The sequence below is a fragment of the Bubalus kerabau genome, chromosome 23, assembly GCF_029407905.1.
Source record: "Bubalus kerabau isolate K-KA32 ecotype Philippines breed swamp buffalo chromosome 23, PCC_UOA_SB_1v2, whole genome shotgun sequence".
NCBI lineage: Eukaryota > Metazoa > Chordata > Mammalia > Artiodactyla > Bovidae > Bubalus > Bubalus kerabau.
In genome coordinates this window covers 17,306,288-17,324,332 of record NC_073646.1, presented here as the reverse complement: position 1 = coordinate 17,324,332, position 18,045 = coordinate 17,306,288, and the positions used below count along the sequence as shown (strand labels likewise).

General features: G+C 42.5%; 1 protein-coding gene across 2 annotated transcripts in view; it reads left to right on the top strand.

Moving 5' to 3' along the window:
* RPS15A (ribosomal protein S15a) overlaps positions 1–18,045 on the top strand; it is a 106,043-nt gene that overhangs the window by 73,504 nt on the left and 14,494 nt on the right. Inside the window, exon 6 of one of the 2 annotated variants that reach the window (XM_055561149.1) lies at positions 10,386–10,429. The exons of the other annotated variant lie outside the window; for it this stretch is intronic. Within the exon in view, the coding sequence (XP_055417124.1) occupies positions 10,386–10,418 (33 nt within the window). The 3' untranslated portion in view covers positions 10,419–10,429. Of the gene's footprint in view, positions 1–10,385; positions 10,430–18,045 lie in introns of those variants that run through there. 2 annotated transcript variants of the gene reach the window in all.

Sequence of the window (18,045 nt, the reverse complement as noted above, 5' to 3'; positions counted from 1 at the left end):
GCCTGTGGGATTTTTTTAACTGTGGCATGTGAACTTTTAGTTGTGGCATGTGGGATCTAGTTTCCTGATCAGGGATCGAACCTGGGCCCCATGCATTGGGAGTGTGGAGTCTTAGCTATGGGATCACCAGGGAAGTCCTGATTAAAGTACTCGTGTCGGCACTTGCTCATCTGATCCTCCCCCAGATCTAGGAGATGGGGCCTACTATCAAATCCATTTTGTAGGCAAAGCTTACAGATTACACAGCCAGTATATGACAGAGGTGGGCTCACACTCAGGTCTCTCCACCTCCAATGTCTTGTTCTTTTCTGCTTCTACACACTGTATTTCTGTGCTTCTCAGTTTCCTCATTCATTCATTCACCAAATATTTACTGAGCATCTACTGGGTGCTAGGCACTGTGCTGATGATGTGGGCACACAAGACAGCCAAACTCCCTGCTAGTATGATGCTTACAGTATCATATTATTTTAATCTGTAAAATGAGATGATGCCATTCCTTTCTCAGAGATGCTGTAGGGATTAGGTGCCTAGGAGGTGCTCAATAAACTGTTGTTTCCTGATCTCCTTTTCCCTGGAGAGCTGGTAGTTTTCTAGTCACATATGTAGGGGAGAAACTGTTGGAGTCTGACTGTGTTTTTACAGAATGAGGCATTGTGCTGTCGTTAAAATCCATGTCCTATTGACCTGCCTGAGCAAACGCTCATTTTCCTGCATCTCTGGGCAAGACTCAAGCTCTTCCTCCCTTCTGCTGCCTCGCTCTTCCATCTCTCTCCCCATCCTAGCCAGTATCTCAGACAATATATGAGTCTCAACAGACCAAAGGCAGCGGGCAATACTTTGAAAACTCTCTGTGAAATTCCCAGAGCAGAAAAATGGAGAAATATGGACTTTAGGCACCTGGTATGATGGAGAATCGAGACAGAAAATAAGAGAAATGCGTGGCTTTAGGAGGATGGGTTTGCTCAGAAAAAATAAGTAGCAAATGATGTCTATGTAGGGGATTTTCCTTCAAGTACCTGGAGTTTTTGAAGAACCTGGGTAGGAGAAATCCACACTTTAGGAATCTGGGCTGCTATTTATGTAATTCCCGTCTCTAACAGCTTTGGCTTCACCTTTGATGCCTGTGTGCTGGTCTTTTTATTTTTCAGGCTCAGTTTTAATGATTTCCTCCCCTCCCCGCCCACCACCCCACCACCCCCCTCACCTAGGAAGAGGCTTTAACTCTGCAACAGTATCAATGTACTTAAGCCAAATTGGAGATCTCTCTCATGACAGACAAGACAGTTCAGAAGGGAAATGTCACAGAAACATTGTACATTTCTTTCCATAGACACCTGGATTCCATAACTGAACAGATGTAACTGGCATTTGGGCTTTTCCATCCAGATGCCCCTGTGGTGGATTAAATCATCCATTTTTGTTCCTCATCAACTTTGTGACCGGCCAAGTACCTGATCTATCAGAGCCTCAATATTTTTTTAATCTATGGAGAGATAACTGTGGAAAATATATATTCTCTGCCGTAGTTTTAGTGGGAAGGATTAAATGAGATACAATTTAGAAATTCTTAGCATGGTATGTGGAACATATTTCCATTCTGTAAATAAGAGCAAAAAATTTTCCTACTATCTAAACTCTCTTGTGAAAGGGTCTGTAGCTCACACAGCAGTGTAGGGCAAGTGGAATTTTCTAGACTTGGCTCCAGTTCCTTGTCCTGCCATCTCTGAGACTTTGGGAAAGTTAGTCCCCTCTCTGAGACTCCATTACCTCTGAATTTAGCAGAGAGAGAAAACTAGGGGAGGGGGGTTGAAGAATTTTTAAAGCCCAAAGAGATAGTAAATAATAACCTATATTGTGAATGTGAAGTGAAAGTCGCTCAGTTGTGTCCGACTCTTTGTGATCCAATGAACTACAGCCCACCAGGCTCCTCTGTCCATGGAATTCTCCAGGTAAGATTACTGGAGTGGGTGGCTGTTCATTTCTCCAGGGGATCTTCCTGACCCAGGGATTAAACCCAGGTCTCCCGCATTGCAGGCGGATTCTTTGCTGTCTGAGCCACAAAGTATCCCCCATGCACTATATAATATATATGTTTTATATATTTATACACACTAATAACAGACTAATATACAGGAAGCTGTGTTACACTCTATGCGGCACACTGTGTAGTGTGTGCATACTATACACACATTGTGCCTGTGTGTGCGCTCAGCCACTCAGCACACACAGAGGCATGTGCGACTGTCTGTGACCCCAGGGACTGCAGCCCGCCAGGCTCCTCTGTCCCTGGGGTTCTCCAGGCAAGATCACTGGAGTGGGTTTCTACGCCATTCTCCAGCGGATCTTCACACAGGGATTGAACCCACATCTCTTTCATCTCCTGCATCGGCAGGTGGCTCTTTACCATTAGTGCCACCTGGGAAGCCCATATATACAAAGTATATTTACATAACTATAACGGTGGAAACAGTGTCAGACTTTATTTTTCTGGGCTTCAAAATCACTGCAGATGGTGACTGCAGCCATGAAATTAAAAGACGCTTACTCCTTAGAAGAAAAGTTATGACCAACCTAGACAGCATATTAAAAAGCAGAGACATTACTTTGCCAACAAAGGTCCATCTAGTCAAGGATATGGTTTTTCCTGTGGTCATGTATGGATGTGAGAGTTGGACTGTGAAGAAGGCTGAGTGTCGAAGAATTGATGCTTTTGAACTGTGGTGCTGGAGAAGACTCTTGAGAGTCCCTTGGACTGCAAGGAGATCCAACCAGTCCATTCTGAAGGAGATCAGCCCTGGGATTTCTTTGGAAGGAATGATGCTAAAGCTGAAATTCCAACACTTTGACCACCTCATGCGAAGAGTTGACTCATTGGAAAAGACTCTGATGCTGGGAGGGATTGGGGGCAGGAGGAGAAGGGGATGACAGAGGATGAGATGGCTGGATGGCATCACTGACTCGATGGACGTGAGTCTGAGTGAACTCTGGGAGCTGGTGATGGACAGGGAGGCCTGGCATGCTGCGATTCATGGGGTCGCAAAGAGTCGGACACGACTGAGCGACTGATCTGATCTGATCTGAATTTATATAAGTATGTAATTTATATAACTATAATTTATAAGTATTATATATACTATAATATATAAAATATATGCTATAGTATGTTGAATTGTTTGTCATATAACACAAGTAATATATTGTAGTATACTAGGTATTATATGTTATATAGTGTTTAATTATATAGCATGTAAACACTGTAATACATGAAACATGCTCCGTTTATCACATATACTATATAACATGAATATCACATATATCAAATATATAGTGTTTGTATTGTATAATATATAATATGTGCTGCATATAATATAATATTATATAATGTATATGATATATATTTCATACCATACATACTATACAATAATATAGAGGCTGTATACTATATTCAGTGTACTATATTATGCTAGTATAGTATATAATATGCTATATATTATATATAAATAGTATACATACTATGCTACTGTGACAATATTATATGCTGTGTATATATGCATATAACCATCTTTCATCTATATTGTATAATATATGTTATATATTGTATCCACTATATATTCTATGCCCTATGTCATATATTAGCATATAATAGTATAGTAGAAATGAAGTGAAGTGAAGTGAAGTCGCTCAGTGGTGTCCGACTCTTTGTGACCCCATGGACTGTAGCCCACCAGGCTCCTCCGTCCATGGGATTTTCCAGGCATGAATACTATAGAAATGAAAGTTTCTATAAATAGAAAAGTCATGATTGTTAGGAGATACTGTTATTCACACAGATGTAAATGACTGATAAGGTTTAAAATATGACCCAGACTCATTTTACATTTTGCCATTTTCCCTTGAAATATTTCTCTGTGTCTTTACTGCTCCGTGAATAGTGCCATCCGTCCCCAGGGCCCTTGAAAAGAGCCAGGAATCCCTGTTGTTCCTCTTCCCCTTCCTCCTGCTCCACCTCCTGCCATCCAACCCTTTGGTTCTGTGGGTTCTATTTGGTTCTTTTCATCCTCCAAAACACAGCCCAGACCCATCCAGTGCTCACATCCCATCACTGCCTGCCTGGGCGGCTATTGTAGCCTCTGAGCCGTTCTCCCCACTCCCTTGCCTCTTCATCACCCTTCACCCAGTAGCCTGAGTGATCTTTCAGGGAGTAAATAAACTACTTCTCTGCTGAAAACCCTTCTTTGGCTTTTCTGTCACATTTAGGGTAAAATCCAAATTCTTTACTGTGACCTAGGAGGCCCTGTAGGGACTGGCTCCTGACATTTGACTTTGCCTGGTGTTACTCCCCTCCCCTGACCTGCTTTGCTCGCTCTACTCCTACACCCTGGGGGCCATTCAACTCTCAGATATACTGTGCTTGATTCCACCTTGGGGCCTTAGCTCTTGCTGTTCCCATTACCTGGGATGCTCCCCGCTGAAACATGGTCCTCTCTCTTACTTCATTCAGGATTCTGCTCAGATATCACTTTATCAGGTAGGACTTTATTGACTTCCCTATAGTATACCACACCTGCCCTCTTACCACATGCTATGTGAGTGTACATATAAGATATTGCATATAAAATCTATGTATATTATCTACTGTCTATAATCTGAATCCTACCTTCTCCAAATGAGAGAAAGGACCTAGATCTTTTAGAACAGTATGTAATTAATAGCCATGATTAATAATGGTCATAATTAATTACTATTAATTTCCTTATTATGACACTGCTGTGTGAATGCTTTCTATGGCTGAGTAGCATTCCATTGTATATATATATATATACCACATCTTCTTTTTCTTTTTTTTGGCCATGTGCACGTGGGATCTTAGTTCCCTGGTGGGATCTTAGTTCCCTGATGAGACGTTGAACCTGGGCCCTCAGCAGTGAGAGTACAGAGTCCTAACCATTGGACCCCCAGGGAATTTCCACTGCATAAGATTTTAAAGGGTTTAGATAGTGGGAAATTATACAGCTACAGTTTAAGGAGGATTACTATGTACCAGGCATGTACTGAGGTTCATTTATTTATTTTTAATTCCATCTCACTTAACCCTTTGTTGTACAGTTGCTAAGTCATGTTTGACTTTGTAACCTCGTGGACTGCAGTATGTCAGGCTCCTCAGTCCTCTACTATCTCCCGGAGTTTGCTCAAACTCATGTCGATTGAGTTGGTGATGCTATCTAACCACCTCAACCTCTGATGCCATCTTCTCCTTTTGCCTTCAATCTTTCCCAGCATCAGGGTCTTTTTCAGTGAGTTGGCTCTTTGCATCAGGTGGCCAAAATACTGGAGCTTCAGCTGCAGTATCAGTCCTTCCAATGAATATTCAGGGTTGATTGCCTTTAGGATTGACTGGTTTGATCTCCTTGCTGTCCAAGAGACTCTCAAGAGTCTTCTCCAGCACCACAATTTGAAAGCATCAATTCTTCAGCACTCAGCCTTATTTATGATCCAACTCTCACACCTGTACATGACTACTGGAAAAACCACGGCTTTGACTATATGGACCTTTGTCAGCAAAGTGATGTGTCTACTTTTGAATATGGCTGTCAAGCATCTTTCAATTTCATGGCTACAGTCACTGTCCGCATTGATTTTGGAGCCCAAGAAAATAAAATGTCACTTCTCCCGCTTTTTCTCCTTTTATTTGCCATGAATTGATGGGACCAGATGCCTTGATCTTAGTCTTTTTTTTTTTAAGTTAACTTTCAAACCAGCTTTTTCAGTGTCTTATTTCACCCTCACCAAGAGGTTCTTTAGTTTCTCTTCACTTTCTGCCATCAGCATCGTATCATCTGCGTATCTGAGGTTGTTGATATTTCTCCCAGCAATCTTGATTCCAGCTTGTGATTCATCCAGCGTGGCATTCAAATGATGTGCTCTGCACAGAAGTTAAATAAGCAGGGTGATAATGTATAGCCTTGATATACTCCTTTTCCAATTTTGAACCAGTAGGTTGTTCCATGCTCAGTTCTAATTGTTGCTTCTTGAGCCACATACAGTTTTCTCAGAAAACAGGTCAGGTGGTCTGATATTTCCATCTCTTTAAGAATTTTCCATAGTTTGTTGTGATACACACAGTCAAAGGCTTTAGCATAGTCAATGAAGCAGAAGTAGATGTTTTTCTGGAACTCTCTTGCTTTCTCTATGATCCAACGAATGTTGGCAATTTGATCTCTGGTTCCTCTGCCTTTTCTAAATCCAGCTTGTACATCTGGAAGTTCTGGGTTCACGAAGTGTTGAAGCCTAGCTTGAAAGATTTTGAGCATAACTTTGCTAGCATTTCCTGGAGAAGGAAATGGCAACCCACTCCAGTATTCTTGCCTGGAAAATCCCATGGATGGAGGAACCTGGTAGGCTACAGTCCATGGGGTCGCAAAGAGTCAGACACACTGAATGACTTCATTTTCTTTCTTTCTTTTCTTTGCTAGCATTTGAAATAAGTGCAGTTGTGCAGCAGTTTGAACATTCTTTGGCATTGCCCTTCTTAACCCTTGCCTTTACCATCACAGCAATACCCTGAAATTTGTGCTATTTCAGGAAGGAATGTGAGCTCAGAATCAATTTTATTAATATTGGTAATAACAGTAGTAAGAGTTATTAAATGATTGAATGAAGGTACATGTGGCCTGTTCTGAAGCTGTTTTGCATTGTATTAGAAGACAAAGCCTTCAGCTCCAAGAGTTGATTGAATGGTGGAAAGTTAGGTAGTTTGGAAGGGGAGATGGCCAGTTACTCCCAGAGGAATCCTTATCCAGGGTCAACTTTGAAAGCACAAAGATTTATTTATTAAGGAAGGCAGCCTTTCCTCACTGCCACTGCCTATGAATCCACGGCCAAGGAATCTGAGAAATGGCTCCCCCAATCCTTTGGTGCCATCTGTTTGCACTGGATGACAAACATTCCTGGCAAACAGGGGCTGTGCCTTTCACTGAGTCAATGATAAACCTTGAGCCAAATCGAAGTTACCAGCCTTGTGTTCTGTCGTCTGAGACCTTTTGACTCTGTGAGGTGTGCTAACACTCACATGTCCTTTAATTTATGACTTTTATTGAGTCTTTTGTGAAGTCGTAAATTGAACAACCCTCCAGCTGGTTTGAGCCCTCATCAGGAAGCTGTCATCGAAGTGAATCACCTTCTCGGTGGCTGCTTCTTTGCTCAAGTTCATTGCAAAGGCTGGGATGTTTTCTGCAACTTGCTTATAGAATCTGTCAGCTTCAGGCAGCACAGACCTGCTAAGTCAAGTTTTTTTTTTTTTTTTTTTTTTATTAAAAAATGTAAAATAAAAAGTGGAGAGAAAATGCTTGTGTTTGCTCAGAGGCTCTTGCATCTTAGTACAGCATTCTGGAAAAGCCTTAGTTTCTGAAGCTGTGAAGCAGGTGAAGTTAACATATTGTAATTTCTGGCCTAGAAATATTCTGAATAATTCCTGCACCAGAGATTTGGGGATAAGACAGAGACTGACATATTCCCAAGGGTATCTGTGAACTGGCAACTTAAATACAAACAGGAGTTGGACCTTGGTCTTGGTATGGGTTTGCGTGGGAGTTATTTCCCTATAAAAGCATAGGGGGACTGGAGAATTCATAACTACTCCTCAGACACCTATCATTCTGTGTGCTGGGGTACAAGATGCATTATCTCACTGACCCCTCAACAGCCCTCTCTTTGGTCCCCATTTTACAGATAGTGAAGTTTAAGCTCACAGAGGTTATGTCACTATAATTCACTCGAGGTCACATGGATAGTAAGTGCAGTGAAGGTTTGAATCCAGCTCCTCTTTCATTTTATCACAATTCACTCATTTGAATTTATATTGTAATGATTTTTAGTAAATTTAAAACACTGTGCAACCATCTCTATAATCCATCACCCGCTCCCACAATCCTTTGTGCTCATTTGAATTCAATCTCCACTACCATCTTTAGCTCCAGGCAACACACTAATTTACTGTATGTCTCTATAAATGTATTTTTTTCTGGTCTTTTCATGTAAATGGAATCATAAATATATGGTCTTTTTATCTGGCTTCTTTTATTTAGCCAAAGGTACGTCTGTGTTGTTGTGTGTATTAGTAGTTCATTCATTTTTATTACTGAAGAGTATTCCATTGTATGGGTATATCACAGTTTATTTATTCATTTACCAATTGATAGGCATTTGGACTATTTTTGTTTCCTGGGCATTTTTCATGTGTCTTTATGTGGAGGTTTTTATTTCTTTTGGGCAGATTCCTAGAAATGGAATTGCTGGGTCTAATGGTACGTTTACATCTATCTTTATTAAAAAACAAAACAAAACAAAAAAAACTACCTAACTGTTTTTAAAGTGGCTTTTTCATTTTGCATTGAGCTGAGGTCCTTGAGGGTCTAACTCTTGACCACTGCTATGTATTATGTCTCACATTGCTCCATTTCACTGTTAATCAGTTTATTTCAATAACCACTGCCTGACGTCTGTCTTCGCTGGTTCTGGCACCAGATGGTAGGAAGAGAGAGATGAAAGAGATATAGTTTGTTACCCACTTGCTGTGGTCCGTTCGATTGTTCATCACAGTTCTTCTGCCATATGACTTTGCAGTGTAATAGATGATCACAGTGGATTCCCCACTCAGGATGTCAGGTGTTGGGAAAAGCAGTCTCTGGGCACAGTCTTTTGACCCTTACTTGGCCATATAAGAATGGGTTTGAGCTTGGTATAGTCTGTTACCTGGGAGACAAAGAGCTCTCACAGCCTGTAGTGAGTTTATGGCCTTGGGAAGGACTGTCTCTCTGTTCCTGGCTTGATGTGTATAACGTTGTTCTGCTTAAGTGCGCGCATCAGTGGCCCTCGTGCATGCCCCAGCTCCCTGTATTTCAGGCCCCAGGAGGAAGAGTTGAGTCCTTGTGCTACAGCATGACATAGGGTGTGTGCTACGTCAGCTATGGATCCTCTGATCCTGGCCAGCTGGCACATTGCATGGGGCTGCCTCTTGTGAACACTCCCTCTCCTCTCTTGCTCCAAGTCACTGCTGAGTCACTTGAATCTGGTGTGCTTGTGGTCTGTTTTCAGTGACACTGAATCATGCATGGTCTCTTCCTTGGGTGACCCTCTTCTGCTTTATAACCTTAGCTGTCATCAGGTTATATAGTCTGTCCTGTGGCACAGCCTGACCACCCAGAGAATGGTGAAACATTGGGTGAAACAACGGGACATTAGCAGATATGATACAAACTGATTCCCCAAATGTGTCTGTGTGTTCGGTTCACCTCCTTGCAATGTTATTGTCCGTTAAAAAAAAGCATTTTCTGGGTAGCTGATGCTCCTTCAGCTCCTTCTCCACACAAGCACATGCAGAGTGGATCTGAACCCAACTTGCAGCTTAGAGTTAAGTGCAGTTCCCCTACCTCTCCTGCTACTGAAGAGATAGAATAAAGGTGGTGAGGCGTGCTGTTTCCTTTGCTGGCACCAGGTGTCACTGTCGACCTGAGACAGCTTGGTTGCTGTTTATTAGTCGCTCAGTCGTGTCTGACTCTTTGCAGACCCCATGGATTGTAGACCACCAGGCTTCTATGTCCACGGAATTCTCCAGGCAAGAACATGGGAGCGGTTAGCTATTCCCTTCTCCAGGGGATGTTCCCAACTCAGGGATTGAACCTGGGTCTCCTGCATTGCAGGCAGCTTCTTTACCATCTGAGCCAGCACCTTCTCTTCTGTAACTGGCTCTGTAGTGCTGCTGCTGGGAATTTGCAAACTACATTTCCTATGTTCCCCTGCCACCTGACTTCCTATTAGGGTGCACTGGATGGAGATCAGAAGGTGGGAAAGGAGGGAGATTTCTGTCGCTGTAGCAACAGCGCAAGTGGAGTGATTCCAGACTCCAGCATTCCAGGTGGAGGCAGCCCCTTCTGTGTGGTGTTAGCCCTGGTGGAGGCGGCCTCTCTTTGATAAATAGAGAAGTGGCTGCAGTGGCATCACTAGGTGATTAGATGCATAGCGTTAGGTGCAGATTCGTGGGTTCAACCTCGGGGCATTAGCAGCTTCTAATATCAGGTTATCACCCCTTCTTCTTTTTGCTTCTCAGACCCTCTTTTCCAATTGATCTTCCACCTATCTCAAAACACTTATAATCAATTATTTGTTTGCAATACCTAGAGTGGTGCCTGCTTTGCTGACACTGTTGTTTTCTGAAACATGAGCAGAGGAAACCATTGATTGTGGGGGTGGGTGGAAGCAGGGAATGATGAGAAATGGTCCACTTCTCTGTGGGAGAAAAACAGTGGCTAACCCTAATCCTACAGGCCTAGGAAAGCTTCCAAATTATATTATTCATTCTTCTTCTTCTTCTTTTTTTTTTTTAGTATCATGCTGCATTGAACATAGCTAGTCAATGATTGGATGTCAGGTAATCAAGGCTACGACTTCTTGGGACTTTTGACTTCTCATTTATCCTGGAGGTAATGTGAAATGAACCAATGACACACTGAGTAAGTTTAATTGAGTGTTTTTTTCCAGGAATTCTGCTTCTTTTTGTCCTACACTGGCCCTCTACATGAAGGTAGTGGATCTAGAAGGAAGGCAAGACAAGTGCGAACCCACACTGCCCACAGTATAGGGGGCGACCTTCCTACCCAGTGCCCTTAGCCTCCCAGCTTTGCCCCAGCTTACCTGTTTCTCAGAATCTGCAAGGATCCTTTTATTGAAGCTCATTGGGATCAAGAGCTTTACAGATGATGTCCAGAGGAGTGAGCAAAAGGCAGTCTGGCACAGTTGGGAAGACGTCTCCTGGGGGTTTGCATCAGCCCCCAGATCTCTGTTGATTACTCTAAGCAAAGCTCTTCAGTTTCTCTGCGGGGCACTTCTTTTTAAGTGAGTACAATCAGGTTAGGCAGGCGGCAGAGGAAATAAGGCTGAACAACAGGTTTTCTGTTCAAGTTAGTTCAGATCAGCAAGAAGCCCTAAATCTGGGTTTTTTCAACCTCACTTGGAGAGAAGGAAAGTTTGGTTACCCTGCTGAGGAGGAAAATAGGCCATTATCGCCCAAAGAAGGCACCCGTCCTAGATTTGGGAGATAAATGATGTCCTGGATGGTTTCTGGGTCTCAGTGGGTTGGACTGTTGACATCATCTCACTCCTGTGTACCTAAGAAAGATACGAAAGTGTAGCTGGAGTCTTCATGGAACCAGAGCTCAGGATCTGATATCTGAAGCTTCTAGCCTTGTGTCAGCTTTCCTATTTTCCCTAACTCCCCACTAGACAAACCCTGTTTCTTTTAAAAATATTTTAAAATTAAAAAAAAACTTTAAATTTCATATTAGAGTATAGGTGATTAACACTGTTTCTTTACATGCCTGTCACACTGATTTCATTTGAGTCTCACAACTTGCCTGGTCCTTATCACAGTGGTTGGAAGCAGCTGTAGAAGGACCCTCTTCCTAGAACCAGCTATTCAGTGTGTAAACCCTGAAGTCATGTGCCTTTGGGCAGTCACTTCACCTCTGAGAACCTCAGTCTCTCTACCTGTATAATGGGGTGGCGCTGGAGCCTGTGCTACATCCCTGGCAGGGGTGTGGAGACCATCAGAGAGGATGATATACTCTAAGTGCTGGGCAAACAGTAATTCTCAGCCTGCCTGAGCTGTGCCTGCTCTTCCACACATCAGAAACCGTGGTGGCACACAGAACAGGCTGTATTATATTTTATCTGCCACCGTTCTATTTTATCTACTAATCACTTGGTTATTTTCCCCCTCATAGCTCAGGCGGTAAAGAATCTGCCTGTAATACAGGAGACCCGGTTTTGATTCCTGGGTCGGGAAGATCGAAGGGAATGATTCTCCAATCCAGTATTCTTGCCTGGAGAATTCCATGGAAATAGGAGGCTGGAGGACTATAGCCCATGGGGTCACAAACAGCTGGACATGACTGAGCGACTAACACACGACTAACATGCACACAGTCATTTTGTTGACCCTTCAATGGCCCTTGGCCCGCTTAATGCACTGACCAAGGTCTTATATTTATTTAAAAATTTTTTTTGGTTGCAGTGTCTTCAGTACTGCACATAGTCTTTCTCTAGTTGTGGCGGGATGGGGCTACTCCCTAGTGGCGATACATAGGGCTTCTCATTGAGATGGCTTGTCCCATTATGGAGCACAAGCTGTAGGTGCATGGGCTTCAGTAGCTGTAGCACATGGGCTCAGTAGTTGGACCTTGCTGGCTCTAGGGTGCAAGGGCTTCAGTAGTTACGGCACTCAGGCTCTGTAGTTGTGGCTTGCAGGCCCTAGACTGTGAGGGCTTCAATAGTTGTGATGCATGGGCTTAGTTGCTCTGCAGCATGTGGAACCGTCCCGGACCAGGGATTGAACCCATGTTCCCTGCATCGGTAGGCAGATTCCCATCTACTGTACCATCAGGGAAGTCCACCAAGGTATCTTACACATTCGTAGGAGAATTGTCTTCGATTGGGTTGGCCATAAAGTTCATTTGGCTTTTCCCATAAGATATAACAGAAAAATCTGAACGAACTTTTTTGCCAACCCAATATACTCTAAGTGCTGCTGCTGCTGCTAAGTCACTTCAGTTGTGTCCGACTCTGTGCGACCCCAGAGATGGCAGCTCACCAGGCTCTCCCATCCCTGGGATTCTCCAGGCAAGAACACTGAAGTGGGTTGCCATTTCCTTCTCCAAGACATGAAAGTGAAAAGTGAAAGTGAAGTCGCTCAGTCGTGTCTGACTCTTAGCTACCCCATGGACTGTAGCCTACCAGGCTCCTCTGTCCATGGGATTTTCCAGGCAAGAGTATTGGAGTAGGGTGCCATTGCCTTCTCCATACTCTAAGCTATGGCTTCTCAAATATTTATGTGCACATGAATCAGTGGGGATGTTGATACTATGCAGATTCTGATTCAATAGGTCTGTGGTGGGGCTGGAGAGTCTGCATTTCTCCTAAAGGGCCAGGTCATATCCATGCTGCAGGTGTGATGATCACATTTTAAGTAGCAAGAATCTAGTAAATATTGTATCTTTTCTTGGTGCTTTCTTGATGTTTTGCTCCACTTGTATCTACTTGTTTCAAGTTTAACTCCACCTTCTAAAGTTTTGCTGGCCCATTCAGCTCAACAGAAATCAGACAGAACTCACTGTAACAGCAAGTAGTCCAGCTGTAGGAAAAAAGGAATGACGTTTGCACAAGGACCAAAACCTGGCAGTGCACTGTGAAGGGCTTGTAGCACACCATTGGTGTCAACGTGACACAACACGAGTAAGAACTGTCACGCTGCTCAGGCCAGAGGTGGCCATTTCCCCTTCATGAGCAAAACTGTGAGAACGTGCTTATTTTTGCCTTCTCATATGGCACTGACCTCCTCCCCCTCAATAAACGTTTGATGAGCTAAAAGTGTCTTCAGTGAGTAGGAAATTAATTAATCCCTTCCCCCGCACTGGAAAACTTTCCCAGGTGCAGCTAGTGGTAAAGAACCCACCTGCCAATGAAGGAGACATAAGAGATGCAGATTTGATCCCTGGGTTGGGAAGATCCCCTGGAGTAGGAAATTGCAACCCACTTCAGTATTTTTGCCTGGAGAATCCCATGGACAGAAGAGCCTGGTGGGCTACTGTCCATTGGGTCTCAAAGAGTCGTACACAACTGAAGCGACTCAGCATGCATGCCTTATTCATTGGAAGGCTGTCTATTGCTCCAAACTGCAGGAAATGGATTACAGCTTTTCCTTTTCCTCCCCTTCGCTGTTTTCTTTCCACATATAGCTGAACTTGTCAGCCAACACTGAAACTCCTCCCATCTGTAAGGTCAGATTTCTAAGGGCAGGGCCGGGAGAGGAGCCTCAGTCTCTCTGGCAGTTGGTGTCTCCTGGAATAGCCATGATGATAACTTTTAGTCTCGATGCTCATATTGAAATCCAAATCTGTTGTTCATTTAGAGGTGATGAGTGGTCCCCACCAGGTTGGCACCCTTGTATCTCTTTCTCCCCATTCACCCCAGAGAAATGGTGCTTCGTGATGACCAGATCTATAGACATGAATGAATTTAGTATCCAAGTGTTGGGTGACTAAAAAACTCGTGCACCAAAAGACAGAAAACATTTGGTGCTTTTACATCAAGAAGCCCTGGGGAATAGAAGAACCTTCCTTCCTTTGATCCTTCTCCCACTTTCCCCCTCCCTCCCTCCCTCCCTTCCATCATTCTTTTCATTCACATCTACCATTTTGCATAACACTCATATGTTGGAGATTAGAAAATAACAAGAAGGAGGAGGGGGAAAAGGATTCAAAAAAAGGAAAGTGGGAGGTAAATAAATATTGTAATTTTGGAGTTGTGATGATCAAGATTTCAGCCTTTAATTTCACTCCACACAAAACAAGCAAGTAAATAAAGGAACCCTGCAGGGATGGACATAAAATGAGCAAAGTTTTAGAAGCTTTTTCTCAGGGAAAAAAAAACAAAAACAAAAAACACTGATTTACAAGCAGGGTTATCTGTTGTGTGGATTTGGAAGGAGCTAAAAATGTATCACTATCCATCTAGATATTTGTCAAAACAACTGAATTCTATGAAGTAGAAAGGATGAACCTAAGAACCAAAATTAGGGAAGGAAGTTCAATATGGGCTCTATTGTGTCAGAGTTTTTCTACAAAGACAGGGTAGCTTTCACCTGTGTAGGATAAAAGTTTTCACAAAGAAAGAAACCAACCGACCATGGAAAGGGGTGTTCATTTAATCTCTCTTAGAGCATGTGACTCTGTCAGTTCTGGATGTGTGGGCAAACCCTCTTATGCTCACACCTGTCTCAGTATTCTTTAACATACTTCCTGGGTCCAGGGGCTCCTGTCTAATTTAGGGATTGAATATGGATATGAGGATGGGTTCGAATATGAGGAGAGGTTTAGAACACCTCGACTTACAGTCCCACTGCGACTGTTCACAGAAGGCAGTGATAATTCCTAAAAGGAAAAAGGGTGCTGTTATCAGAAGAATGAGGAGTGGATGCTGGTCAGCTGAAAACAAATACCTCTTGTTCTTGGAGGATGATCCTTGATTCCAGCACTGAATTCGGCATCTGTTGATGTCACAGCTGCCCGATAACTTTTGGTCTGACTTTCCATGCCATGTTTGCTGAAAGTGCATTTGCTCTACTGAAGAATGACATCCAAGGAGGAAGGAGCACTCTTGATACTCAGATCTTGGTTTCTAAATAGCATTGTCCACTAAAAGTTACCAGGGCTCCCAGGAGAAATGGCTGATTCCAGGGTTGGGACAGGAAAATTACAAAGTATGTACCTCAAACATCTTTCTTTTTTCTTTTTAATCAGAAAATATGGAGTGCCTCGGAAGAATGGAAACATATCTCAATGAAAGAGAAATTAGCCTGAAAGGGCTCCCACTGGCTAAATTCAGGATAATTTGAACATCTAAATTAAAAATGATAGAGGCTTACCTGGTGGCTCAGTGGTAAAGAATCTGCCTGCCAAGGAAGGCGACATGGGTTCGATTCCTGGTTCAGGAAGATCCCACATGCTGAGGAGCAACTAAGCCCATGTACCACAACTACTGAGCCTGCGCTTTAGAGCCTGGGAGCCACAACTACTGAAGCCCACATACACTAGAGCCGATGCTCCACAACAAGAGTTGCCACTGCAATGAGAAGCCCATACATCACAATGAGAGAGTAGCCCCTGCTCGCTGCAACTAGAGAAAAGCCCACACAGCAACAAAGACACAGCACAACAAAAATAAAAGAAATAAACAATTATAACAGGATTAAAGGAGAGCCCATGGGTCCATACTGATATTAAGATAGAAAAAAGACAGAGGGAGAAGAGAAAGTGCTGAAGAATGTCAACTAATAACGCTAGAAGGAAGGTTAGACTTAGAAGCTCACATTTTGTAACCACAGTGAAGTACTCAGTTCATGAAAGAATCAACAGGCTAGGCTGAAACCATTAGAAGAAATATTGTTGGGAAGAGTGTGGCATAAGCCTCAAAATATCTACCTACAGATCATTTATTAATTTATGATAAAGGTACCTTTAGAATGGAGAAATATGCAGGGATCACCTTAGCTGAGTAATCAAACCTACATCATTCACCTCCTGGGATACAGACACTGAGCTGGTCACAGCCATGCTTATGCAGTATTCTTGCCAAAAATATATCCAGGAGAAGAAAATCCAAGAAATCCAAATTGAGAGACATCGTGCAAAACAACTGACCTGAACTTTAAAAAAATATACATGCCATGAAAGCAAACAAACATGTTTGGGAACTGTTCTAGATTAAAGAAGAATGAAAAGGAAAGACAATGAAATGTGATACGTGACCTTTGATAGGGTCCTGCACCAAAAAGAAAATAATCCAGTTTCGAAGAACATTATAGAGATAACGGGAAAATGTGGATATGAACTGATTGTTAGTCAACTGTATTTTACTGATAGTAATTCTCCAGAGTGTGATAACTGTACTATAATTTTATAGCACAGTGTTCTTGCTCTTAGGATATACATGACAAGTTTTTAGGATTGAAGTATCTGCAACTTGCTTTCAATTGGTTTAGTGCAATATAGATCTATGCGTGTATATTTATTTATGTGTGTGTGAAGAGAGTGATTTTTGTTTTTTGATTTATTTATGGCTGTGCTGGGTCTTCATTGCTGTGTGCGGGCTTTCTCTAGCTGTGGAGGTTGGGGGCTACTCTGTGTGGGCTTCTCATCGTGGTGGCTGCTTTTGTTCCAGAGCACAGGCTCTAGGCGCTTGAGCTTCAGTAGTTACAACAGTCAGGCTTCAGCAGTGGTGGCATACCGGCTTAGTTGCTTTGCCCCATGTGGAATCTTCCCCGACCAGGGATTGAACCCATGTCTCCTGCATTGTCAGGCAGATTCTTTTTTTTTTAAATAAATTTATTTATTTTAATTGGAGGTTAATTACTTTACAATATTGTATTGGTTTTGCCATACATCAACATGAATCCACCACAGGTATACACATGTTCCCCATCCCGAACCCCTCTCCCTCCTCTCTATCAGGCAGATTCTTATCCACTGTACCTCCAGGGAAGTCCAAAACTAATTTTTTAAAAGTGCCAAAATGTTAACAGTCAAATCTAAATCATCGATGTATGGTCTTTTGTTGTATCATTCTCACAACTTTTCCGTACATTCGCTATTGTAAAATATTAGAAGTCGAGGGAAAGGTGCACCTGTGTGGTTCCTGCCTCAGCAAGGGCTTTGTGTTCACTTTCAGACTTCCTTGGCAGCCGTCTCTTCCTGTGCTAACAGCAGCCCTGGCGGCTGTCACTTTTTCAGATTTTCGTGGTAAAAGGCGTTGGCATCCTTGGTTGATGAACAAACTGTGTCCAAAGGCTATGCCTTCTAGTCCATCTGGACAGAGAAATGAACAGACCCACTGGGAAGATGTGTTCTGAAATGACTGATGGTGAATATACAGGCTCATGGCCTCCAGGACTTGCTAAAGGGAACTCCCTGAGAAGGGAAGGCTAGTCTTAGAATTGAAAGTCAATTTCTGTCAGCAAGATGGGAACCTCAGAAACCTCAAAAGAAAAAGCTGACAGATTTGACCACACTTTAATAAAAAGTCTGCAACGTAAGATGGAGTGAACTATAAGTAATAACATATTTGAAATGCACGACAAAGAGTTACTCTCCCTAACACCCATAGACACTACAAGTTGACTTAACAGCACGAACTCAAAATAAAAGCACCCCAATAGGAAACTGGGCCAAAAGAGATCAACAGGCAATTCACAATGCAGGACATGGAAGTGACCAAGAAAAAGTCTAAAACTGGTGCAACTGTGTCAGTGTTTTAATATTTTTAATATTTAGAAGTTTAATTTGATGATGACATTCATTCATCAAATTGGAAAATATTAAAATTTAAATCATTAAAATTTGAAATTTAATAAAATTGAAATTATTGATATATTGAAGTTGAAATTATTAGAGTGCAGAGAGAAATAAGAAAGTTTTATGCACTGCTGATATGACA